Source organism: Chrysemys picta, chromosome 1 (assembly GCF_011386835.1).
Source record: "Chrysemys picta bellii isolate R12L10 chromosome 1, ASM1138683v2, whole genome shotgun sequence".
Taxonomy (NCBI): Eukaryota; Metazoa; Chordata; order Testudines; family Emydidae; genus Chrysemys; species Chrysemys picta.
Genome location: NC_088791.1, coordinates 39,941,721 through 39,968,848, shown reverse-complemented (window position 1 = coordinate 39,968,848; position 27,128 = coordinate 39,941,721). Strand labels below are relative to the sequence as shown.

The following is a 27,128-nucleotide window of genomic DNA, read 5'->3' as shown; positions in this document are numbered from 1 at the left end:
TGGGAGATTTGCCTTTGACTTCAGTGGGAACAGATGGGAACCCAGATAGATTCAGTGTGGTCTTTCCTGGCCAACAGTTCTCTTGTTCTATGATCATGGTTTGTCTTGCTACAGTTGCAGTGAGAATACACTGACCACATACCTATGGCTATGAACTGCTATTGTTATGATATTTTTTTTCTTAAATTTCCCAACTTACTGATTTTGTACAAACTTGTCTGGCAAAAAGACATTAAATGTCTTATGGACTGTAAGGCAAATGATTAAACTCCTAATTTGCGGGAAGGAGGTGATTTTTATCTCCCTATTGATGGATGGGGAAGGAATATTCACGGGAGTGAGTAATTAATATTAAATTAAACAAATTAGATTTACCTGCTGCTTGTCAGAAATAAGTTGTTTTATTTTTACAGGTATCTTGTGACAAATTTAATGGGTGCTGACTTGAATAATATTGTAAAGTGCCAGAAGCTAACAGATGACCATATACAGTTTCTCATCTACCAGTTACTTAGAGGTCTTAAGGTACATGCTGCATGATGGCATTTATTTTATACCGAGCAACCAAAATGTTGTAATAATGAATATTTCATTGGAAAGGCAACATTTGAATTCATTTTCAGAGCTGAATAGACTTACAAATACTCATGACATCTCTGGTGATTTCTTTTTATAAACCATAGTAAATTTACAACTCCCCAGATTCCTTTCAGAACTAAAGACAAGACCCCAATCCTTCAAATACTTACACACAAGTTAGACTTCACACACGTGAGTAGCCCCATTCATTTCAGTGGGACTACTTGTGTGTAAAGTTAAGCACCTCTGTAAGCATTTGCAGGATTGGGGCCTATGACTCGTAAAATGCTATAGTGGGATTACAAGATTATAGACTCGCAATAATTTCATATCTAATCAGCTCAATTTGTACATAAAATATATGTCTATTTTTCTAATTGTCAGTGCTGTAAACTCACCCTTGGATAAGAAAGGCACATCAGGCTATTTCTTTCTTGGATATTGGCCTCAGTAATAAAGATCCTGCAGGCCTAATTATGCCCTCTTGTTGATATGCCAAGAAGGAAAAAACCCATCTTGACTTTCACATCCCAAGGCAAGTTCACAGAGCTGAAAATTATAAGAAACAAATGCATCTTTTTACTTGTAAACTGATCAAAGTTTGATAAGGAGACCCTGAGAGACAATAAACATGAAACCCCAAGGTGCCGTTTATACAGTCATTTTTCAAAGTACAGTTGCTCTTCAAACGTTAGGTAAATTGTACCTGAAATATGGAACTGTTCTTTTTTTAAAAGTCCTTGCTCGGATTTCACCTTATCTTATCAGCATCCTAAGAGTGTTTTCCTCTTGTTTGTTGTGAAAAGCAAGGACTCCCATTAAAATGAGCACATGAATATCTGCTTGTAGCGAACCCACCATCCCTCTTCAATATAAATGCAGTTACACATCCGTGTATTTTGTGTGTGAAGAGTCTAGCTTGTAGCTAGGGTATGCATCTATTGACTTGCTTAGGAAGGCAGTATGTGGATGCAGATGATCAAAATGGAGGTATGAAATGAATGTCTTTTTATCAAATACTATATAGTCAATCATCTTTTTATAGAAGGGTGTGTATTACAGCTCTAAGGATATCAGTATAGTTTTCATGGTTAGTTTTCTTGAAGTGTTCATATTTGAAAGAGAGAGAGAACACTTATAACTAGGAGCAAATCAGTGACACTTGTGCTACCTGCCTGATAGTATTTGTGATTGCTGCTCAGATAAGATTTAAATCAGAAAACATTCCTAACTCTTTATAAAACCACCAAACATAGGGGACAAAAAATATGAATAGAACAAGTGACTGTTACCTTTTTTCCACTTTTTTTTCCTAATCTTGCTTTCTTATCTTTATTCCACAGTATATTCACTCAGCTGGAATCATCCACCGGGTGAGTTCAGTTAGCTAGAGAATACGAATCAATGCAGTGTGCACTGCCCAATGTCAGGCTTGATATTGTTACAATACTAATTTAACCTTATTAGGTGTGCATGACTAACGCTGTGTTTGTTCTGATACAGGACTTGAAACCCAGTAACCTAGCTGTAAATGAAGACTGTGAATTAAGGGTAGGATTCATGCTATTTTGATGAAGGTTCTTGTAATATCTCTGGAACTAGAACTTTAACTGCCATTTTTATGTTAGTACACATCCATGTATTTAGTTACTGTTGCCATACTGGCAGAGGAAAAAATAAATTGCATTAACAATATTTGTGAGGATACAGATATTAACTACTATTTCAGGTACCGTGTGCAAATTGTTTACAGTGAATAAAAATCCTCTTAACATTTAAAAACTGAGAATAGGAAGCACTTAGGTTAAAAAATGGGCTTATGGGCCCAAAATTTTAGCTGATACTCCAAGTGACAAGACTCCAGGATCTGGCCCCACATGTTGAGGTGAAGCACTGCATACAGCAACTACCCTACATGTACAGGACATACACTTATAGGAAGTTAACAATGATTAAACTGGCTGAAATATATAAAAGGGTACTTTGGTAAAGCAAACACCAGTATTACCAACCCCAGGTGTTCAAAAATCATGAGTCAGGCCCCAAAAATCATGATTTTTTTTTAAAATAAATTGTGGATCGTTTTTTGTTGGGTTTTCTTGGCCTTCTGGATTATCGTTGTTCTTGTTGGTTGTTTATAATTTGTATCATCGTAGCACCTAGAAGCCCTAATGGTGGACCAGGACCCCATTGTGCTAAGTGCTGTATAAACATAGAACAGGAAGACAGCCCCAACCCCAAAAAGCTTAGAGTTTTCTGAGCCTTTAGGGTATACTCCCTTCCCATTTTCAAGACTTTCTCCATAGTCATCAGAGTCAGAACAAACTTCTTCTTTTTTTTTTTTTTTTTTAAATGAAAGCAGAGATATGATGACGGCTTTACTCTGACATTTTAAAGAAAACACCAAATTCCATGAGACCTGCAACAAAATCACAGTAGTTGACAACACACCCCGTACAGTGCAGTGGACCTGAGGACTAACGCCCCTATTCACCTCAGTGGCAGTTGAGGAAGCTCAGCAAATATCGTGACTGGCCTTTAATATTTTCATACCTGTATGTGGAGTCTCATTTTTGAGGGATTATAGGAAGTCTTTGCCTGATCATTCTCTTTATAAAAGTCCATGTTACTCTTTATACTCTAGGGTGATAAAGGAGACTTCAGATCTTCTTTTCTAAAATTAACACACCACCCAACCTCCTCTCTCCTCACCTACTCTTTGGCTGGGTTACATTCCGTTTTTCATTATTTTCATTACTTATTCGCTTGTATGAGGCCAAACTGCTATGGAAAAATCTAAATTGGTGGTGCTTTAAAGAGTAGCCAAAAAGGAAATAAAAAGTGTATCAACATATTTGAGCAAGAAATGATCAATAATGAAAAATCTAAAAATACATTGTTGCAAAATGCCCTTTCCTTGTCCTAGGCAGATGAAATTCAATGTTGATAAATGCAAAGTAATGCACATTGGAAAGCATAATCCCAACTATACGTATAAAATGATGGGGTCTAAATTAGCTGTTACCACTCAAGAAAGAGATCTTGGAGTCATTGTGAATAGTTCTCTGAAAACATCCACTCAGTGTGCAGTGGCAGTCAAAAAAGTGAACAGAATGCTGGGAATAATTAAGAAAGGGATAGATAATAGGATAGAAAATATCATGTTGCCTCTATATAAATCCATGGCCCACATCTTGAATACTGTGTGCAGATGTGGTCGCCCCATCTCAAAAAAGTTATATTGGAATTGGAAAGGGTTCAGAAAACGGCAACAAAAATTATTAGGGGTATGGAATGGCTTCTGTATGAGGAGAGATTAATAAGACTGGGACTTTTCAGCTTGAAAAAGAGATGGCTAAGGGGAGATATGATTGAGGTCTCTAAAATTGTGACTGGTGTAGAGAAAGTAGATAAGGAAGTGTTGTTTACTACTTCTCAAAACACAAGAACTAGGGGTCACCCAGTGAAATTAATAGGCAGCAGGTTTAAAATAAACAAAAGGAAGTATATCTTCACACAACGCACAGTCAACCTATGGAACTCCTTGCCAGAGGATGTTGTGAAGGCCAAGACCATAACAGGGTTCAAAAAAGAACTAGATAAATTCATGGAGGATACGTCCATCAGTGGCTGTTAGCCAGGACGGGCAGGAATGATGTCCCTAGCCTCTGTTTGCCAGAAGCTGGGAATGAGTGACAGGGGATGGATCACTTGATGATTACCTGTTCTGTTCATTCCCTGTGGGGCACCTGGCATTGGCCACTGTCGGAAGACAGGATACTGGGCTAGATGGACCTTTGGTCTGACCCAGTAGGGCCATTGTTATGTTCTTAGTGTTGCAGATTCTAGTCAATATTCATATGGCTCTTGCTTCAGATGTTGTATTTCATTATTTGCCTATTTAGAGAAAACTAATACATAGAAGTAGATACCAGAAAGCAAAGAAATAAACTGAAACATAATGCTTTCTCTTGGGCATAAGCTTTCCAAAAGGAGGGCATTCAGTGGGCGCTATTGTGCCATCAAATGTGTGTGTGGTATTTTTAAGAACAAGTCACTTTTCATTTCAATGGGGTGTTAGATGGTACTCTGTGAGCTTTTCCTTATGCAGCTTACATATGCCTCTCTTAGTGGCATCAAAATGTGTGTGATTGAATAAATGCTATATGTGTTACAAGGCCTAAACACAAATAGCTGAGCTAAGGAAACATTGGGGCATTTGTGAGTAATACAGTGGTGCTTTTAATATGTCATGATCTGATATTTTTGGGTGTTGGCATTTTATACCTATACAATTCAGGCTTAATTTTCTTTGTTGATATTCTTCAGCTCTGATATACTAGCAGTGATTATGGCTATCAATGTAATGTTATAGGAAAAATAAATTGAAGGTCAAATTCAGAGTTTGTGTAAAAGGGTCCAATTCCATTTAAGCTCCAACTTTGCCATCATATTACCATGGAGAGACCCTGGCACCAGCACATAGCCCTGATTACTTTAATGGGGCACTGCATAAGTCGGTCCACTTACATCAAGGTCAGGTTCTTAGTCATTAAAGGACTCCATCTTTCTTAGTATTACCAGAAAGCATGAGATGGGGAGCAAACTTGGCTGGGTATGAAATGTTGAGGGTCGAATTCATTGCAAGCTGAGGTGTTTTGATGGCTGAAGTAAGCCAGAAATAAAGAACAGGGAACAAATCAACTCCTATAATAAAAATAATGAGAAATCTTGATTTTTTTTTTCTTCTGTAGATTTTAGACTTTGGTTTAGCCCGACAAACTGATGATGAAATGACTGGATATGTAGCAACAAGATGGTACAGAGCCCCAGAAATTATGTTAAACTGGATGCACTATAATCAAACAGGTAAAGTAAGATACTTATTTTTAAACTACAAACAATATAGTCACAACAGGAAAAAGCAACTGCATTTAATCATTTTTATTATGTTTATCATGCATCTCTCTCTTTCTCTCTCCTTATTTTTGGCAGTTGACATTTGGTCAGTGGGATGCATCATGGCAGAGCTATTGAAAGGCAAGGCTCTTTTTCCAGGAAATGACTGTATCCTTAACATAAAATGCAGTTACATGAAGTGCAAATGCACCACAGTTCTTCATGTTCTCTAATCACCAAAATGTTCTTAAGGCTATATTTGCCAGGTAACAAGCCTTTGATACAGCAAACTGAGCTTTGCTAATTGTTCAATTTACTATATATGACTGCTGAACATAACAACCATCAGAAGAAAAAGCAATAACAGATGTTCTTAAACCACAAGAAGCTACATGCAATCTTTATTTTATGCCTGATATTTAAATAATGACCTAGTTGCAGAAGGATTGATTTCTTTCATTTGTGCAGCTTCTCAAAAACAACATACATTTATTAAAATTGAATTAATATGCATGTCACTTACTGTTGTAGAACTGCTGTTTTTATTTGTATGTAGGCGGCAAGAGAGGCAACATAAAAATCCCTCATTCCAACATAAAGTAGTGGAACTATTATGGTTCATGGTGCAATATTGATGGGCTCTATTGCAGCCTATGTTGTTTCTCTGACTGATAGGAGGGCAGAAAAGGCAGTTGCTGAGTAGGGTAGAATAATAGTAAAAGGAAATGCAGAGGAAGTAAAAATGGAGACTGAAGAGACTGGATGATAAAGAAATGATTGCTAGATCATATCAGAAAACCTCTCTGCATTCAAAACAGAGGCACAGTGTACATCAGATTCTGTTGTGTTCCACACTAAAGGCATGCCTACATTACTGTCCTAACTTGACCTATGTTAGGTGAACTTACAGCCACCACAGTAATTATTGCAGTGGCTGAGCTAACCTCCTTCTCTTGGTGGTGCGCATCCTCACCAGGAACGCTTCCACTGACCTGAAGAGGGACAGTTTGGGGGCCTGAGAGCCAGGGCTCTCAGCTCCACGCAGCTCCCTGCTGGAGCCACCTGGGCTTCTTGCCTCCCTGAGTGGGAAGTAGGGAGCCTCTGGGCAGCAGCCCCTCTGGGAGCATGGTGCCGGGGGGAGCTGGGCTCTAATTGTCCAGCTTTCTTGTCAGTTTCTGGAGCTGTGAAATTGACAAGACAGCCAACAGCCCATGTAAGTAATGCATCTACAGATGCATCACCCTAACTTCACTGACATAAGCCCTGCACCTCTTGTGGAGGTGGCATTATTATGTCGGTGTAGTAGGGCACTTACATAGTAGCTGCCTTACGTTGACCTAACTGTGTAGTGTAGGCCAGGCCTGACTGTTCTCGCTACTCTGAAAAGCGAAAAAATCCTAACATTGCAGCTAAAGCTAGAATATGGCCAGATGTGGAAAAGGCATGATGGTATTATAGATCTCTGAAAAACAACTAAGACATGGTAACATCTTGCCATTGAGCTTTCTGTAGGTTTAAATCGGTCAGACTGTATTGTCAACAATGGGGCCAGAGCATCACTCAGATGTTCTTAATAACTGTTGCTTCACATCCCTTGACTAAGGTGGTGTTTCTGACTATTTTTGGTAAGCTGGTATGTATTGTTTCCAAAAATAGGATTTTTACATAATATAGACTTACCAGGGTTGTTGTTCCTTTTTTCTTGTAAAATGCAATCTAGGGTTATAGTTTCATCAACTTCACTGAGACTTTAAATTAATCTTGAATCACTAGAGGAAATGTTAATGTGGTTCACTTTTCAGATCATATACTAACTCAGGAAATGTACATTTTAAAGATTATGGGCCTGGTTCTACACTCCTTTGTCCCAGTACAAAGTGGGTGTAATATGCTACCCAGTCAGAATTCTCCACTCAGCCCCCGAGTCAGCAGTCAGCCCTGTTCAGCAAAGTACTTGAGCATAGGCTGAAATTGTTAAGCACATGCTTTAACCCCATTCAACTCAAAGTTAGGCATATGACTGTGTTGAACTGGGACCTTACACTGGTGGTAGCATTTTACACTCTCATTCCACAAGTGTAAATGAATACACAGTGTTCTGGGCAGTGGACAATAAGACACTCTGGACCTAATCTTCAGTTGGTATAAATTGGCTAACTCCATTGCATTCAATAGAACTGTGTCCCTTCCTCCACCTGAGGATCTGATCATCTGTGCAGGAGTTCGGGGTTTATTTAAATACACAAGGCTTGTCTGTTGCTTACTTTTACTATCTTTCCTGGAGTTTTCTTGAATACTTGCAGATATTGACCAACTAAAGAGAATAATGGAAGTTGTGGGAACACCCAGTTCTGAACTTCTCAAGAAAATATCATCGGAACATGTGAGTTCACTGTTAATAATTTACTTTTTCATAATAATTGGTGTGGTATGCCATTGGTTGTGTTAGATAGCGTGCTGCTCAATTCCAAATACAAAAAGCTGTTTAAAATCATTGCTTTTTTGCTGCTAGTGGCAACATTCAGCAAGTGGGGTAAAAATTTTCAAAAGTAACTTTGAAGATGTCATCTTTCAATGAGACTTATCTCCTAAGTTGCTTAGATGCTCTTAAAAATGTTAGAGATTAGTTTTAGTACTTGGAAAAACAATCACTGAATATGTGAGAATGTATTCAGTAATCTCGCAGTCAGTTTGGATGATCCTTTGTTTTGCTGCCGTACTTTGAAAAAATAAATAAAACTGATGTTTAGCGAAGAGCATTAGATTATTATCAACTGATTTCTATTTAGTTTTTGCATTCTCAATACTAGAGATACATCAAAACAAAAATGCTGGATCCAAACACCACTATGTTCTGAGTAGGGCTATATCGTTTGGATCCCAGTTTTGTGGCTCATATGCACTCACCTTTGCTGACTACTTATATGGGATCCACTTTCATTATGCGACACCAAAGGCATAATTTTATAATTAAAACTCTACACATAAGATGCATGAATGGGATAACCCATTAAAACAAATGTTTTCTAGCCAAACTACTGTTTCTCTTTGTGTGAGTTTCCCTATTAAATCTATAATAATTTTTATTTTTTTTTAAATCAAGAATCTAGATTTTTAAGCAGTAACAATAGGGGCCCCAGGGGAGTCCTTAGGAGTGTTAATTAGCTGAGAGTTGTGACCTGGGTTGGGCTGTCAAGGCACTGAAATGCTATGGTGATGGGCACAATATAATAAACATTTGGTGAGATAAACCATAGCACATTTATACCTTCTCAGCAATAACAATTTTGGCTCAGCTCATTTAGTTACATATTTTATATATAGAGCTCAATCCTTTACATGGCTAAATCCTTTACGTGGCTCCCGGAGTTGTCCCTGGAGAAAGTGAGAGCAACCACCTTTGCTTGCTTATACTGTCTAGAACATCAGAGGACAGACCTCAAGGAGAAAGAACACATTTTTGGTGGAGAAATCTGTGTGGTCACAAGACTGCTTTCTGAGGCGCTCAGTGGCATAGGAGCATGATGGACTGTCACACACTGGTTACACAGGCAGTCAATATTTTTCCTCTGTGTTCAATGTGCTACTCCAACACTTAATGAAGAATATAAGAGCTGTGTAGGTGACAAGTAAATAAAGCTGGTCTAACACCTTTTTGCTAATTTGCTGGATTTCTAACAGTGCTTTATTTCTCATTTGTAAAGCCTTTTTTATTTATTTATTTTTTTGTTTGTTTTTGTTTTTTTGCCTTTGTGTGTTTTAATGTTTTTCTTACCAGTATATTCATATCTGTTGAACAATTGAGGAAACTAACATGGCTAGGCTAACACTCTGTTTTCTTGCAACTTCCAGCTTTTTATTTTTTTAAAATGTAACCGTTATGGGCTTGGGGCAGCCCCACAGTTTGTGAGCATTCAGGCTCCTGGGAAGAGTTGAGGCAGGAATTAGGTGATTAGTTGGCTCTCCCTCCATACCCTGTGCTGAGAGACTGGGCCAGCCAAGAAATGTAGGGAGGGCTCTCCAGTGCATGGTCACTTGGTTGTTCTTGAGGCCAATATAGTACAAACCTCTGTGCTTTGAACCTATCTTAGGTTCAGAGGTGTATCATATGTAACTCATTAATGCTTAGAGTAATTTTGTGGGCTCACTGATAGGGAGAGTAGACTTCTTATTATGGTGGCTTTTATCTTTTCATAATTCATTTCTTTTGTTTCAGAGCCACTTTAATGAGTCAGATTGCGTGTGTATGTGCCCGAAAGGGTGGGTTTATTTCTGGTGGTAATATTTCCTTACAGGTTAAATTCCTAGGACTATGCCTTATCTGGAAGGCAAGTCTGTTTTTGTCCCAGTTGGGCACTAATTTGCCTGTACAAATGTCATCTGTTTGCTGTTCCCGTACAGAGCTTTACATAAATATTTTACTATCTTATCTGCAAATATGAAACTCGCTTAATAACAAATGATTGCATGCTCTTAGATGTTCACTGACTAAAGCCCAGTAAGTCTAATTAATGGATGCCAGGAATCTTTTTTTGTTTTGTTTTGTTTTTTTTTTTGTTTTTTTGCAAAGGTGTCTTTTGTGATTTCTTGGAAGTTCATGTGATGGGAAATGAGGTTTAAGAAGCTTTAAAAATTTGTATTTTGGTGTATTTGTAGATCTAAAACTTGATTATTAAAATTCTGATTTTTCTAAAGCAATTGGGAATTTGGGGGAGGAATTCACCCCTTGCATTATATCCTAGCTGATCCAAAGTAGTGACAAAGGGTCTATACAGACCCTGCCTCCTTTGGTGTATTCCCCCCCACTACAGAACACACACCTCTATCCAGGGCAGAGCCATCTCTATATCACCTCCAAAGAAGCCCTGGGACAGGGGAAATTCTGGAACAGGGTGGTGGGGCATATTGGGGACCAGGAAAGGGATGAGATGAATGGAAGTGTGACCAGGGGAGACCTGCACTTGGTGATTCCTCACTGCTTCAAGCCCTATAGGGGAAATGGCACCAGGAGGCACAAATTAAATCAGCCTCAGGACTTGCCCTATATTGCAACTTGGGCACCACCAGCAGCAATAGTATAAGGACCTTTGTTGGCCCTAACGTTACCACAGAGATCTGGCCTGTCCTTGAGTTTTTTGGCCTGATGGGTCAGACAAAACAATGGAGCGATCTGGCATAGTCAATGAGGCCTTCGGGTGTTCACCAGTTTCTCAGAATATTTGGCTCTTGGTTAAAATCCCTCTTTCTCACTCTAAATTTAAAATGAAAGCCCATCCTCTTCTCTCGTACACTGAAAAAACCTGTTGTCAGTTTCTTAATCTAGGTAAAGTAGAAGGCTTTATTTTGCTTCCTTATAGCTTCATCCTGCACATCGCAGGTTAAAAATGTTGTGTGTACAAGTGAAGAAGTGCTGTGAGTTTGTATAGACAATGTCTTCCATGAATAGGAAACGTAGCAATTAGAGATTTTTATTTTCCAGAATTGCCATGCTTACTATTGAGAAAATTTAATCTGTATGTATGCCTTGATCTATTCCCAGGCTAGAAAATACATTGAATCTCTACCACATATGCCTCAACAGGATTTGAAAGCAGTATTTCGTGGTGCCAACCCTTTAGGTAAGAATTTGTTAGGGTTTTCAGACTGATGTAATTTGGTTCCTTCACCAGCATCTGAGCTCAAGTTTTACACTTGCTATATTAAACCAGCCGAATGACAATGGTGCACAATGTCATAAGCATTACCAAACCTCTTGATTCTGAGACCACCATCTTACTCTAATTAAGCCCATTGAGACCCTTTTCTGAGTAGGAAGAAAAGGCAGGTAGCTCCCAGTGAACAGCAATCCATGGATTAGAGGGCAAATGGCTGCTTTCAAAAAGTAAAAGCCCGTCAAATATTGCATAGCTACAGAGTTAGAACAAAGAGAAATTTGGAACTGCCTAACAGAAGAATGATCAAAAATGTTTTATTTGAAATGAGTACCTATCATCTTTTTGCTCCAGAATGGTTCAAACCAAAGATCCTAGAATGTAATGACTCTCCTGGGACATATTAGGCCATCAATATTTTATTTAAATGGGGTTCCTCTTAAATATGACCCACTGTTAGAAAAAAATACATAAATACCGAGAATTAATAAGGCAACATTCTCAATACTCAAATTAAAATGTAGCTAAATCTGTAGAAAAATATGGGGTTTAATCCTACTCTGCACAAACTCACAATAAAACATTAAAGTTACAATTTGTCAGTTTTTCTAATCCCATGCAAAGGTAAAGCAGAAATGTTTTTAATAATTAGTATTTTTGTCTGATTGTGAAAATGTACTGAAGTTAAGCAACATTTTTATTGATAAGGTGTTGATTTGAGCTCTCTCAATTTAATTCGGAAATGGAGTGCCGTTCTCTGATACAAATGAATTAAAAGATAAATTGTCTGAATCAACAGTTTGCCACTTGCTCTGGGCCACTAGAACAAATTTAAGCAGCAGATAGTATGATTCGAGAAAGATGCTAGTAAGAAATATAATACATTAAAGAGGAAAAATCAAACAAAAAATCTAATGATTGTTTATATATTAAAGCAATAAAACTGCTTAAATTTTCATATATAAATTATAATATTTGTATATTAAAAACATGACATATAAACCACTTCCAGTCCTCCAGATATCTCTCATGTATAATATTGTATAGTTTTATGCAAACTTAAAATGAATACATTTTGTATGTATTCTGTGACTGTCCCCTTTAAGGCTATTTTACAATCATCATATGAACATTTTTTATGGGTACAAATAATTGCAAGTGTAATCTTGCAGGTCACATAGGCCCTGATACTGAAGACACATATGCATATGCTTAATTTAAGCATGTGCGCTCATCATATGTCTACTGATGTGCTTAACATTAAGCATGTGCTTAAGTGTTTGTAGGGTCAGGGCCTTAGAAGGAAGTCTAAATCAGGATTCAGATGTCTAACATGACTAGGGTTACCATACTTAACAAATAAAAAAAGAGGACCCTCCACGGGGTCCTGGCCCCACCCATTTCCCCACCCCCCAGCCCCGCCCCAACTCCGCCCCAACCCCGCCCTAACTCCGCCCCCTCCTCCCTCCCACTCCCAGCCACGTGGAAAGGGCTGCCCGAGCGCTACCGGCTTCACGGTTTGCCGGGCAGCCCCCAGACCCTGCGCCCCCGGACGGCACTTCCCCAGCGCAGCTGGAGCCCGGGAGGGGAAGCGCCCAGCCGGGGGCACAGGGTCTGGAGGCTGCCCGGCAAACCGTGAAGGCGGTAGCGCTTGGGCTTCGAGCAGCCCCTTTGCCTCCGGACCCTGCGCCCCCGGCCGGGCACTTCCCCTCCCGGGCTCTGGCGGCGCAGGGTCCGGAGGCATGGGGGCTGCCCAAAGCCCGTAGCGCTTGGCTCTTAAACAGAGCCGAAGAGTCGGGGAGGAGCAGAGCCGCCGCGGCCGGAAAATTATAGGAAAATTAGGAAAATTAACGGGAGAAAAAAATTAGACACCTACTGTGTCTATACACACACACAGTATATCATCACTTCTCCCAAGATCATGTAAAAAGCATCCTTTTGTGCAATACAGCCCATAGCCTATGAAGATACACATTCAGAGTAGAATTTTCAGCCATTAAACAGGCCTCTGTTTTGGTTGGTGCATGTCACAGGCTATAATGGGTGCAAGTTAGGTCATGTTTAGGGTTACCATACGTCCGGTTTGTCCCGGACATGTCCGGCTTTTCGGCAATCAAACCTCCGTCCCGGGGGAATTGCCAAAAAGCCGAACATGTCTGGGAAAATGCCAGCCGGGCACTTCCCCTCCCGTGGCGGCTCTGCTCCTCCCCTGACTCTTCGGCTCTGTTTAAGAGCCGAGCTGCCCAAGCGCTATGGGCTTCAGGCAGCCCCCTTGCCTCCGGACCCCAGCTGCCGGCCGGGCACTTCCCCTCCCGGGCTCCGGCGGCGCAGGGTCCGGAGGCACGGGGGCTACCCGAAGCCGGTAGCGCTGGGGCAGCTCGGCTCTTAAACAGAGCCGAAGAGTCAGGGGAGGAGCAGAGCCTCCGGCCGCGGCGGCTCTGCTCCTCCCCGACTCTTCGGCTCTGTTTAAGAGCCGAGCGCTACGGGCTTTGGGCAGCCCCCAAGCCTCCGGACCCTGCGCCGCCGGAGCCCGTTAATTTTCCTTTTTCTTGCACTAGATATCAAGAACAAGGAAAAGGATGATTCTGAGGTTGCATGTAAACTTTCACTATGAAATATCTTCACTTCTAGACTTTCTCTTTAGCTACGCAATATGTTTTAAGTTTAATTTGAGTTTCTTTTTTGCCCTAGCTGTAGATCTTCTTGAGAAGATGCTTATATTAGACAGTGATAAAAGAATAACTGCCTCAGAAGCACTCGCACATGCTTACTTTGTTCAGTATCATGATCCTGATGATGAGCCTGAGGCCGAACTATATGATGAGTCGATAGAAAATAAAGAACGAACCATAGATGAATGGAAAGGTAAGGGAGAATTGTATGCAGCTGTTCAAATGTGCAGCAAAAAATTTATTTGCTTAAAAAACTGTTTTTGTCTGGTTCTTGCCCAGGGAATTGCAACACAACTTGAATTCAGAAACTTCAGAATAACAACGCAAATCTGTGTGTATTTCCCCCCTATGGTTCTAGTCCCTCTTTCCATTATCTGATCGCTGGATTTTCCTCAACACGCACAGCCCCACGTGAAGGCAGGTGCAAGTGATCTTGTAAGGATCCTGTATTTTTATTCTTCTGTAAACTCTTGTGGGCCAGATCCTCAGCTGGATCGATGTAGTGGAACGATGCCAGTTTACATCATGTTTGGTTTTGGCTCTGACCCTTCTTCTGCAGTAATAGCAAATGTGTGAACAAATGGCCTGTTAACTGTTTCCTATGCATGCAATCACAGTAAAAGCTAAAGCAAATTAGGCCTGCACACCCAGGGTGAAATTCCCCTTTGTGTAGAGGGCCAGCCTGTGGCCTTTGCACCATGTCAATTCCAAAAGGATTATGTGGGATTAAAATGCTGGGTATGCTTTTTGTTGTCCCTTTCTACAGGGTGAATCTGAACCCCAATGCTTGCCCAAACTATTTGTTCCAGTTGTATAGTGGGCTTCCTGAAATTTGACCCCATATGTGCAGCTGCTATGGCCATTAAAAGATCTGTTGTGATTCTACCTTTCAGCAAACACACATAAACAAGAAACTCTTTCTCAATATTTTTGGAAATTTTTTTACATATTCCATTTGAGATGGAGGAAATTGAAAACATGGCAAGATAAAGTGGAGTGCAGAAGACATCTTGATTCTTTCTTAAATCTCCCATTCATGTGTATGTTGAGAGGGTGCAGGAATAATCATTGCCCCTGGCTGGGTTCTCTGGGGATACTCTCTATTTAGCACCTCCTCCTAAGAACTGAGACCCCGCAGTCCAACTGCCTAGCCCCTGGGACCAGTGGTGATCCCTGTAGTTTAAGCCCACCCTTTCCCAGGATTCCACCTCCTGGACAGTGTGGGTTTACCATTTAACTCTGCAGGGGCACATGACAATGAAAGCCAACAGACGTACAGACAGCCTTTGCATAGGATTCTAAACACAATTACACTTTACTTACCATGATAAACACACGTATATGCATTTTTGCTGCCTCAGTTTCCTTACCACTCTATAGAGTTCTTTGGGGTGTCCAGGACCCTTCTCGTGCAGCTCATGGCTTCTCTTCAAAAACTTGGAACTTCTCTCCCTCTCTGTCAGCTAACTTTCTCTGACCTCGGCTGGTCCTGCTGTTAAACAGGATGCTCCTCTCTCCTGCCCAAACTTTCCCGAGTCTCCGACCCACCCAGCCTCAGTGGCTTTTAAAAGCCAGCATCAGTCTCTTGGTTTCTTTGTTCTGCTGCTGGGGATTTTCCACTCCCTTCAGCGAAGTCTGAGTAACTAGCGCCCAGCTTCAGCCAAGCCATTGTCCCAAGCAGGGCCGGCTCTGGCTTTCTGGCCACCCCAAGCAAAAAAACAAACAAACAAACAAAAAACCACTGCGGCAGCCAGAACAGCAAAGCAAAAAAAAACCTGCGGCACGGCCGAAGCCAGGGTTCACAGGGACTCCCTGCCCTGCAGATGTGCCCCGGCTAGCGGGGGGAGGGAGAGGGAGTGGGGGGAGCGAGAGAAGAGGGGCGGCCAGGGCTTCAGCAGGGCGCTGCCACGCGGCCTCTCCCACCGTGCCCCCTGGTGGGAGGGCTCCGCGCCGCTCCGGTCGGCTGGGAGGGACGGACGTGGGCTGCCCTGCCGGGCTTGCTGCAGGGCGCTCCTGTCCTCCACGCTGCTGCCCCCTACAGGGCAGCCGGAGCGGAACAACAACAACAACAAAAAGCAGCCATGCCGCCCTAGGATTGGGCAGAATGCCGCCTCCTACAAGCTGCCACCCCAAGCACCAGCTTGCTCGGCTGGTGCCTGGAGCCGGCCCTGGTCCCAAGGTGATTCCACCAGAATAGGTGACCATTTTAGGTCTAATGACAAACCATTGTCCCTGGTCTGATTGACCCAGAGACATAATACAGCCCCTATCAGCACACAGTGGGTTCCACATACACAGGCATTCAGAAATACAGCAATTTCATAACATCAACCAGAATTCATAAATGGTACATAGACAGATTCCCCAAATTATCATAGCGGTACACAGGGGGATAGTCTGTGGGCAAAGGGTGGTGTTTCTTTATTTTTGATTGGCACCCGGACTCTAAGGTTTTGATTCTCTATTCCATCCAAACTATGGGGCTTCATGTAGCTGGTTGCAGCCCCTTAGTTCAGGACCAACCAGTGCAAAGGGAGCACTAACTAACGTATACTACTGGCATAAGGAATTATAGGCCAGTGGAAAATCTGTGTAGTGAAGCTCCAGTCTGGCATGCCCCCTTCTCTCTCAGACCTTTCCTATCACCACCACCACCACACCACCACTTCCCCTTATGCAAGTGGTGGGGACGGCTAGCACAGGATGCAATGGAGCTACCTCTGCCAGCTTTCCACTAGTGGAGAGTTTAGGAGGTGTGGGGGAAGGGCAAGAATTCTGTCTCCAGCCAGAGCAGAGTGCTGAGTGGCCTGAGCAGAGAATCCTGCCCTGACCCTTTGTGCGGTTCCCTCATCGCAAAATGGATATGGCAGAGCTGGTTTATCCAGCATATTTCTGCATGTAGTTTAGCTATGGGGAGCCTGGTTCATTGTCTGCTCTTCTATGGCTATGTGGATGTGAGTGCTATAAAGTGGGAGCTTGAGGAAACTGCTCTTTGTGAGGAATCTCTAGACTAGATCTTGAGCTCTGACTGGTGAGGGCTCAGTGCAGAAGGGGTGCTGCGAAAATAACTGTAAATGATCTTTTCACTCCCCCAGTTCTGAAGCTGGTCCCTGTTTTAAGTGAGAGCAGACTGATGGCTACTCCAAATTACACTCTTACCCAGAGCTCCAAAGATCTGTTCCAGCAGCTGGAGATACCTGGAGTTTAAGGGATCCTCTCCAGTGCCCTCTTATCCTCCCTTCTCCCCCCCCTTCCCCCCAGTCGTGTCCCCATAAACTGGCTGCCTATATCTGTGCCACCCAAGAATCCTTCCACACTGGTGAAATCCTACAGAGGCTGAGTTATAGTAGTGGTGCAAAGCTACGCTAGTGCAGGGCAGGAAATGGGCCACAGTGTCCAGTCAGTGAGGAGCAACCCTCTGTTAGCTTGAGGAGGGCTCTCCCATAATTCTGCTACCTCTGGATAGATGATGAGAGCTGATTGCCATCAACTGTTCCCTCCACAAAATTTGTCTGCTGCAAAGCCTGGAAGCACGTGTTGCCTTGCAGTTATCTTGTCTAATATGAATCCATGCTGCATTTGCTGCTGTAACTACAGGTGCTTAATTTGTTTGTCTGCTATTTCCTCAGATGGTTGAGCCCTTGACAGGAAGATTTAACAATTTCCTTTTCACAAAATTAATTCCTCTTCATGATGCAAGCCTCTTTTAAAATGGTTTCAGGGGCAAAGTTGGTTTAACGCTTCCTGAGCTGAAACTGGGAAGTGGGGATAACTTCTCTATAAAAAGCAAGAATGTTTTATGCAGCAGCAGCAGATTCTGTTGCATCAAAAAGATGGTGAAATTAACCCTTGTTCAAAGGGCCAGCCCGAGGCCTATGGGCCACGGAAGCCTAGGGTGACCAGATGTCCTGATTTTATATGGACAGTCCGATTTTGGGGTCTTTTTCTTATATAGGCTCCTATTACCCCCCACCCCCATCCCGATTTTTAACATTTGTTGTCTGGTAAGCCTTCAAAATAGGGCTTGCATGGAATTGAAGCTGAGCATAGGTCTTTTTGTTGGGCCTCTGCACAGGGCAGGGCCAGCTCCAGGGATTTTGCCGCCCCAAGCGGCGGAAAAAAAAAAAGCCACAATCACGATCGGCAGCAGCTCCACCGCGCTGCTTTCTTCTTCGGCGGCGGCAATTCGGCGGCAGGTCCTTCCTTTGGAGAGGGACCGAGGGACCCGCTGCCGAATTGCCACCAAAGAGCCCGACGTGCCGCCCCAAGCACCTGCTTGCTGGGCTGGTGCCTGGAGCTGGCCCTGGCAAAGGGATGAATTTCACCACAAGAGATATATAGTTCTTCTCATTCTCTTCTCTACATATTTAATCTATCATTAGAAAATGGCCCTTGAAAATACCTAAGGTTCTGAAAATAAGACAAATACTAAGTCTGATTCTGCAGTCTGATTATTTCAGTTTAATTATTTTGACTTTTAATTGTATGGATAGAAGCAGAAACATCTAGGTGATCAAACAATTTATCTGAGGAAAATTACAATTAATATTTCAGATGCTGCATTCCAGCAAATGTGTGTTCTCATTCCATGTGCTAAATAATTAAGTGCACAGGCAGTCTTATATAAGAATTATTTGAGCGGTTTGTTTGGTTAGCACAGGGGTCGGCAGCCTTTCAGAAGTGGTGTGCCGAGTCTTCATTTATTCACTCTAATTTAAGGTTTTGTGTGCCAGTCATACATTTTAACATTTTTAGAAGGTCTCTTTCTATAAGTCTATAATATATAACTAAACTGTTGTTGTATGTAAAGTAAATAAGGTTTTTAAAATGTTTAAGAAGCTTCATTTAAAATTAAATTAAAATGCAGAGCCCCCCGGACCGGTGGCCAGGACCCGGGCAGTGTGAGTGCCACTGAAAATCAGCTCGCGTGCTGCCTTTGGCACATGTGCCATAGGTTGCCTACCCCTGGGTTAGCATATCTTTAATGGGTTCAGATAAAAGCATTCCTTAGTGATGTTAACCTGGTTGAAATTCTTGAAAGGGGAGAAATCAAGGGTTTCTGATTGTTTATAAAAAAAATGTCCTTATCTCCTTTGTAGGTCTAAAGAATGGCTTGATTGAAATAATATTTTTGCAGCTTTAGCTAAGAGAGCATTAAAACATGGCAAAATACTGTCCTTTTGTTCTTATTAGAGAAGAATAATATTCCAAATGAAGAATAGAGCCATTTGTGCATGATCGCTCGCAGACATTTACTAGAAGATCCCTCACAAAACTGAAGAAGTTGCAGATCCTCTAATTTTATCACAACTGAGATTCTGTATTACCAGAAACTGACACATTCTGAAGCTTTGATATAGTATTTTTGCCTCTCTTCTGTAGAATGTCTCTAGAGACTAGGAAGCTGCTCCTTCTGAGTCTTAAGACATTTATGGCAATGTTACTGCTGTGTTGAGGGAGGGGTTTTTCTGCTTCCACCACATATACAAGTTCTTGATTTTTATCATTAAAACATTTACTTGGCTTTGCTAAGTAAAACAACTGTATAGGCCCAGTTATGGGCTGCTTTACTAATGGCCGTGGGTTTCAAATAGAAGTTTTTAGTCCTTGGATATATTCCATATTTGAAGCTTATTTATTACAAAAATGTAAATAGGCACTTTGTAAGTATAACAGCTTCCTGGGGGCCAGGGGTGAGAGACGGGTTAGTCAGTATGTTCCTGACTGTCAATGGAGTTTTGGCTTAGAGACGCTGCGTGCATGCAGACCTGTGAAGTGTTTACGTCAGTACATTCAAACTGTTGTGTTATATTGACAAAAAATTCATTACATAGATAAGTACCATATTAAATCTGTACCATAAAGGAAGGAATACCAGGAACTAAAACTCCAACACAGAATTGTGGTTTACGCTGCTCTGAATGCAAGAACTGTCACTTTCTTATGCAAGTTGCCCATTTCTTATTTTGTAAGGTAATACATTCAAACTTGTACTTAAAAGATTATTTCTGTTCCATTTAAGTGGAATCATTTTTTCTTTTTCCTTAAACATTATTTGTATTATACCAATATTGTGCTTTAAATTGAACACTCTGATTAGACCTTTGTAAACTAGCTATTGGTATTTTTAATTTGAAGGGACTCTTTGAATGGCTACATAGTCGGACGTGAGCTCCTCTTAAACTATGAATCGGAGAATCATTGCTTACATCACTGAAAAAGCAACGTTACCTAGATCTTCAGTAAAGCTTCAGTTTTAACTTATAGGCTACATCTACACTACAGCACTTACAGCAGCACAGCTGCACCGTTGTAGTGCTTGTGATGGAGACGCTGTAAGCTAAGAGCTCGCCTGTCAGCTTAACTCCTGACTCCGCAAGAGGCAGTAGCTGTATTGGCAGGAGAAACTCTCCCGCTGACATAGCGCTGTCTACACTAGCGCTTGGGTCGGTGTCAATTACATCCCTCAGGGGTGTGGATTATTCACACTCCTGAGCGACATAAGTTATACCTAAGTAACCTGTATATAAGGGGAGAGTTTGGCCATTGGTTAGCCAAACGGTTCCTTGACTGATTATTGTCTTCTTTTAAGAAACGAAAAGTTAGAGACAAGTGCCGTGGGCATGTGCTTTTGTTAAACCATGTTTTCCTTGATGAGGGTAGAAGGGTTGTCCATTGAAATGCTGATTTACTACCTAAACAAAAAAGACAGGGACAGGGATTTTTTAATTTTTCACACAGCTGCTTAGCTCAGTTTGTGAATCTAGTTTCCCATCAGTTTGTAAGATTTTTATGCATGTCTCTCCTCTAGCTTTTATGGAATTAACTCCTGTCCCCATCAATGGAAGAATTATACTGTATTAAAGAATCTAATATGTGCGAGACATCTCTATTCTATTTGTGAGGAACTTCGTAGGAAAATTCAAACAATGAGGGGCAGAACGCGCATTATTCCTTTTTTAGTCTGTTATTAAAAATATATTTTAATATGAATTTTTTATTGGTTTGTAAGGAAAAAACTACGTTCCATTTAAGCACGTTCACAGAGTAGTACAGTGTACTTCATTTAGTTTGTGGTCATTGAAAGGGAGATGTCGGAGGTATAACAATATACCATCGGTTGTTGGTTGTAAGTGGTCTCAGGAATAAATGAAACAGCTAATCTCACATTTTGTAAAAAGTTCTATGAAGGATCTGTTTTCTGAGACATGAATCCTGCAACATGTAAAAACAGCATGTCGCTTTAACATTTGTGTATTAATACATTTTGAACATTCTGTATTGCATGGGCCTTTTAGAATCAAAAGCCTTAAATATTGAATTATTTACCTTGTATCACTTGATTGCAGGAGTTACAGTGGAATAGGATGGTATTTTTATATCTTAAGCTTTTCACATGTTTTTACTCATAATATTTGTTTGCCCTAAATCTTTCCTGCCTATTTTTATTTTGTTGAGGATTTTTTTATATCTGACATTTTTCATATTTTGGTATTTATAGTCCCATGTGAGCAGTAATAAAGGACAGATTAGCAAACACAGTATTTACTATATTCCCTAACCAAAAGCATTGGTAAGGTAGAGTTAAGACTGTAAATCAGCCATTAATTGATAATGTTTTAATAATATGGTGATTTCAAATCAGGGATGTGTGGGGGTGGGTTGAGAGTCTGGAATTTTGAATGTTTTAGTTATTGGAAAAACAAAACAAAAAAATCCAACACCTAACTGCCGAAAAGAATACTCCTGTTGCGGTACCCAAAACAACCTTAACTCTGCCCCCTTATCCTACTTCTCCTGCCAGTGAGAGAACCCCACTAGCTGCAACAATAATGAAATTAAGAGCCTGATCCTCTTTTTACTTACACCAATCAGTGGAAATCAAGAGTAACTCAACTGAAGTCAGTGAAATAACACCTGTGTGAAGACAGCTAGGCTTGGTCATTCCTGTTTCACATATGAATTATTCTTAGAATTGGTTAGAAACATTTTGAATTTCAAAACTTTTTGACAAAAGAGAACTTTGTCTGGGAAAATCCTTTTATCTGCAAGCAGCTCCAATTATTATGCAATGATATTTCAGTTTTGGGTGATATAACCCGCTGCTACCCTTCTAACCTAGATCAGGGATGGCATCTCAGACGTCCTTTGGGAGTGCATGAAGGGTCGTATGGTTTTTGGTCAATATGTTCAGGATCAGGCAGTCCTAAGAGATTTTGAGAGGATGTACAAAAAGTACCCTGGGAGTTCCTGTTCCCCAAAATTCACACAATCCTCCCTATTAATACTTGTCTCCCCACTGCCACCTCCCAGCCCAATTCAGTCAGTTAGCAATTTTCCCCCAAGAGGCTAAAGCTTTTCAACCAAAATTTGTGACCAGACTGGAACAAAAATATTGTACTTTGCTTAACAACATGTTAGTCACTGTAGAAGAACTGTCATTTAACGATTCAACTTTTAAAGTGTACACCGCCTTAATATTCATCAACTCATATAGTATCTACAGAGATTCTTTGAGCTAGTTTATTTGGGGGGATTATTCCATTGCTTTGATACATGCTATACAAATTTGGGGAATAGTCTTCAAAGAAAAGTTAACATAATCAGCAAAGACAGAAAATTGCCAAGTGCTTAGGTGTCTGGCTTCCTTTATTCAACTCTCAGGTGAGAGATTCTCTGGTGGATAAGCCTGAGCATATGTGTAATTTTATTTAATGAAAGCCATCTTGATAGTAGAAAAGTCCTACTATCTCCATGTAGTCAATAGAGCAGGACACATGAAATGGATGACAATAAAAGAATCCTTCTAGGAAGACCCACAAAACAAATAAGAACATTCCAGTCAAAATTTTTGAAGTTGGGTGCTTAAAGTTAAGTCCATATTTATTCACCTGAATGAAGGTGGCCTGATTTTCACCGTCCATCAACACCAGTGCCAGTTTAGCAGCTCTGCAAATCAGGTTAGTCTTTCTTTTAGGTGCCTAAGTAGGTAGTCAATCAGGTGGCTGACTTTCAAAATCTGGCTTTTATGTTTATAGTGACTCAACTCTCAGCAGGCAACTAAAATTCATATTCAAGTGGAGTCAAGTTTGTTGGACTCAGCATTTCACTAGGCAGTAGAAAACTGATTTTCATCCAAACAATATACCAAGGGAAACAGGGTTGATTTTTCTTCTTTTCGTTCAATTCTGTAAAGTTAACAATCTATTTTTATTTTATATTATGAATAAAAATAAAAGGAAACACATAGCATTAATTCAAGTGCTTACCCAAATATCTTTATACAAATAGTCTAAAGTGTTAACACTTCTTGTGAGAAAATAGAATAAACCAATTCTGGATTTCTAGATCAAATTGTTTGTGAAAGATGTGGCAAAAGAAAGGGCAAAGATAGATTTTTTTTTAAAAAAAGCACTGTACTGATTTTCCAGCCTGTTTCAAGAATGCCTTCATGATTTCCTCTAAACATTCCAAAGTGAATTTTCCTTGGCACAGGATATCACAAGAGAAATTTCAGAATAATAGATATAGGTTAGATGAAAGTAGAGAAGTGATCATAACTGGGACTTTAATAGAAACCAACCCATAGTGTTAACTGTAGAGAGACTATGTCCTTTCATTAATCCATACGAACTCCAGGCTCATGTACATCTCCACAGTGACAGCATTTCATGATGGAAACAAATAATCTCTCTTTCCATTAATAATATGATCCTGAATATTTCCTGCAAGCAGAAATTTCTACAAGTTTTATTATGACAATTAATATTATTTATTACTGCTTCTCAAGCACAGTAAGTGCTACATTGAAATAGGGAGACCCTGAAGGCCTCATTTACATAAAGGATTTCTCTGAGTTGTTAATGGAATATTGGCCTAATTTCAAAAGAAATTGATAGCACATTTCTCCCTATTTTTTATCCTTCAAACTTAAAAGTCCCTAAGTGGTTGATCCTGAGCGGGGAACCGAGCACCTGAAGTTAATGGGGATTACAAGTGCTTGGCATCTCTCAGGGCATGTCCTAAGAGCTTCCTAAGTCTCCATGACATATTGCTGAGGTTTGCAGCCAGGAAATTCCTGGCTGTTAAATCAGTTAGAAAATATCTCAAAATGCAACGGCCTGGAACACACCATTTGGAGTTGAATGCATTATGCAGTACGTTTCCTTAGTTGCTGCAGCACTTCCCCTCATTTTGGCACAACATCTGCAGTAGTACTCTCAGTAGAATAGATGGCGTGAGAATAGAATAAGCAGCTTAATAATCACAAAAGCATCACATACACAATCTACGGTATTCATTTCTTTACCGTCTCCGACACCAGCCTTTGAAGAAATTAAGGCCTTCACCCTGGGTTGCATCTGAGCAAGGCTCAGTGGCTCTAGGCTGCTCTTTTTTATACCGGGCTGTCTTAGGCTCAGAGGGGCCATTCTAGGAGCTAGGGATCAATCACTGGGACATAGAGACAGCCCAACTATTTTAAAGAATGCCATACATGCTTACTGCACATGTGCGTGCGCCCGCTCGCCCTCTCTCTCTCTCTCACTGCCCCAGTACGTGGATCTTTTTACTAAACCAGTTCACATGAGCAGGTTGATCAGCTCTAAACACTGGCCAGTAATCAAAGGCTTGTTCCTGCGCCAATGTGAAGTATGTTATTTACTTCAGTGTGGAGAGGAATAGGCCCTTAAAGTCTCTTTCCAGCTTGAGAAAAAGGTTTTCTTTAATAAAAAGGAGCCATAATTGTGATATTTTTTTTCCTGTCAGTTAAAAGACATAACTTGCTCCTCGTTGAAGGGAGATTGCTGCCATCATGGAGAGAAAAGGGTTGGGCAGAAGGCAGGGCAAAATAGCAATGCATAGTACCACTTTGGGCGAGTCTTGGGGTAAGCAGGCTTGAGAGCTAACATGCTGTACAGCAAACGAATATCCTGTGAGAAAACCTTAAATCGACATACATTACAGCACAACCCTCAAAGAACAAAGCGTAACTGCAGAGCTTCAAGTGTTTCATTTATGTTTGAATGCAATGGATTGAGAAATGGATGAAGAACACATTTCTGCAGCTAAAGAAATGTGATGGCAAAATGTACATTAAAATAAACATGTTTGGACTTTTCTAAAAGGTTTCATGTTATATTATATTTTGTCTTTCATTAAGCCATTCTGGCAGTTCTTTGGCAGTATACTCTGCATTTCCTTTTCAGGGCTAGTGTGTTTTAGTAGACAACTGCTGAACATAAATATGTCATAAAATAATATCTTAGAGCATGATCCGCAGTCTATTGAAGCCAATGGAAAGACTCCCACTGACTTCAGCAGGCTTTTGATTAAGTCCTTAGTAAGGTTAGAAATACAAATCATTTCACTGTACCTGTGTTCTGTTTTGCCTTGAATATTTTTTTTTTAAATCAATATTGTATGATGCCTGTCAGCTACTTTGGGCCAAAGGTCTACATGCAGTCACTACTTAAATGCGATGTATTTCAGACAGTTCACACCTATTTTTCTTTTTTGTCCCCTCCAGAGATTACGTATGAAGAAATGATTAGCTTTAAACCACCTGATTTAAAAATGGATAGCCTGGAAATAGAACAGTAAATACAACCAGCTGTGTTTTGCCATGCTGCACTATCAAGACTGTTGAAAACATAGCATTACAATTTAACCTATATTCCCAAGAGTAGATTTCACTATCCAAAGATGTTGGAGAAGGAATGGAAGAGCAGGTAAATGATACTGAAGTCAGATGTTTTTTGCCTTGTACTATGAATGTAATCACAGAACATAAAAGGCGATAAAGAACTGCTTCATTCTGACAAAATGATGCACTGAGTTCTGTTTTGCTGGATTTTTCTGCATGTTTCATTTTATCAGTTGTAATGCCAAAAATGAAGGTAACTTTTTTATTATTTTGAATATACTTTTTTTGAAATTGTACATTTTAAAGCATGAATGTGTGCAAACATGAAAGTAGACGTCCATACACGCAACCAGTTGTTTCCTGGCATTACCCTAATTTTATCTGTTTTTTGTTTTTTATTTATAGCTAGTGCCTTTAAGAAAAAGAGGGCATGGTAGTGAGTTAGACATAATATGCAAATGTAGTCATATCTGTGGTGGTCTTATAAACATATTGGATGTCTCTTGAGTGGTTTAACACCAGTTGGAAATCAATGAATAAATCTTTGTCATGTTGCCATTTAAAGTGTCTGTTCTCATTATTTTCTGTATAGTCTTTAAAACTGCAGAGGATAAGTTTTTGAGAGCAGTGTTTCTGTGTTATGCTACTATAGACTGTGTCATCAGCGAAGATTTAGTGAATTTGCACAGATTACAAGAATTCCTGCCACAGACGCTTTGTGGAATTTCTCTAGTTTTCCAGAAATCTCACCAAAGATTGTAATGTAGGGATAATGTGTTCATTCATTGAACTCAACATCTCCCTACTCTCTTCTTTTCCTTCAGTCAATCCATGAGAGGCCAACGTAATAATTGAGATGAAAAAACAAAGCAGGGATAAGACTTAAGAAGAGTTTGGACATTTGTGAAAAGCAAAATATCACAATCTCATTGGAATTGCATTTTAAGCAGTATTTTAAAAGGCCCAATGTCTCTGAAGAGTTAGACAAACTAAATTTAAAGCTAATTCATAGCAGGATATAGCCGATGCCAAGATGTCTTAAAGAATTAACCCTGTAATCTCATTTATCCCCTGGAAGTGTAACCATGATAAAGGAACATTATTATTAACATCTTTTGGTCTGAGATCCTCTGGTTAATATATGGCCATGTTTGTCTCATTCCTTTGTGATTCACAATTGCAAATACCAGTAGATGCTGTCCATTTTTTGTGTAACTTGTCATGCCATGTCTCATTCTGTCAGTGTTTCATTTCGGGGGGTTGCTTGTTTTCATATTAATGTTGTTACTTTGTTTTGCTGTGATGACTTTGTCATTAGTTTGGCTTGTACAGCTATTCTATCAGCTGATGAATTTGAACACATTTGTTTACTTTCTCTGTATTTTTGCTGTTTGATCTTTTTTCTTAATAAACAACTACAAAAAAAGGCAAAAGGAAATTTTTTTCCATAGCACTTGACTACTGTAAAATACTAAAAGTGCATTATGCATCTGTGGGTCAGAGGTCCAATTACTTGATAAAATAGTTTTTTAAATCTTCTTATGGATTCATAGATTCCAAGGCCAGAAGGGACCACTGTGACCCTCTTGTGTGATCTCCTGTATAGCACAGGCCATAGAACTTCCCCCAAATAATTCCCAAAGCATATCTGTTAGACAAACATCCAATCTTGATTTTAAAATA

At 40.3% G+C, this 27,128-nt stretch overlaps 1 protein-coding gene across 11 annotated transcripts in view; it reads left to right on the top strand.

The window, feature by feature from the left end:
• Positions 1-26,914, top strand: part of MAPK11 (mitogen-activated protein kinase 11) — a 49,000-nt gene extending 22,086 nt beyond the window's left edge. For 5 of the 11 annotated variants that reach the window (XM_005286113.4, XM_008172838.4, XM_065555244.1 and 2 more), the window contains 9 exons: positions 414-525; positions 1,923-1,952; positions 2,083-2,130; positions 5,334-5,448; positions 5,575-5,646; positions 7,782-7,861; positions 11,018-11,096; positions 13,821-13,994; positions 25,329-26,003. In XM_005286113.4, coding sequence (XP_005286170.1) covers positions 414-525; positions 1,923-1,952; positions 2,083-2,130; positions 5,334-5,448; positions 5,575-5,646; positions 7,782-7,861; positions 11,018-11,096; positions 13,821-13,994; positions 25,329-25,402 — 784 coding nt within the window. In that variant the 3' untranslated portion in view covers positions 25,403-26,003. Of the gene's footprint in view, positions 1-413; positions 526-1,922; positions 1,953-2,082; positions 2,131-5,333; positions 5,449-5,574; positions 5,647-7,781; positions 7,862-11,017; positions 11,097-13,820; positions 13,995-25,328; positions 26,004-26,269 lie in introns of those variants that run through there. The other 6 variants (XR_010589967.1, XR_002889494.3, XR_010589971.1 and 3 more) reach the window with 2 other exon arrangements.
• Positions 26,915-27,128: the final 214 nt, after the last annotated feature.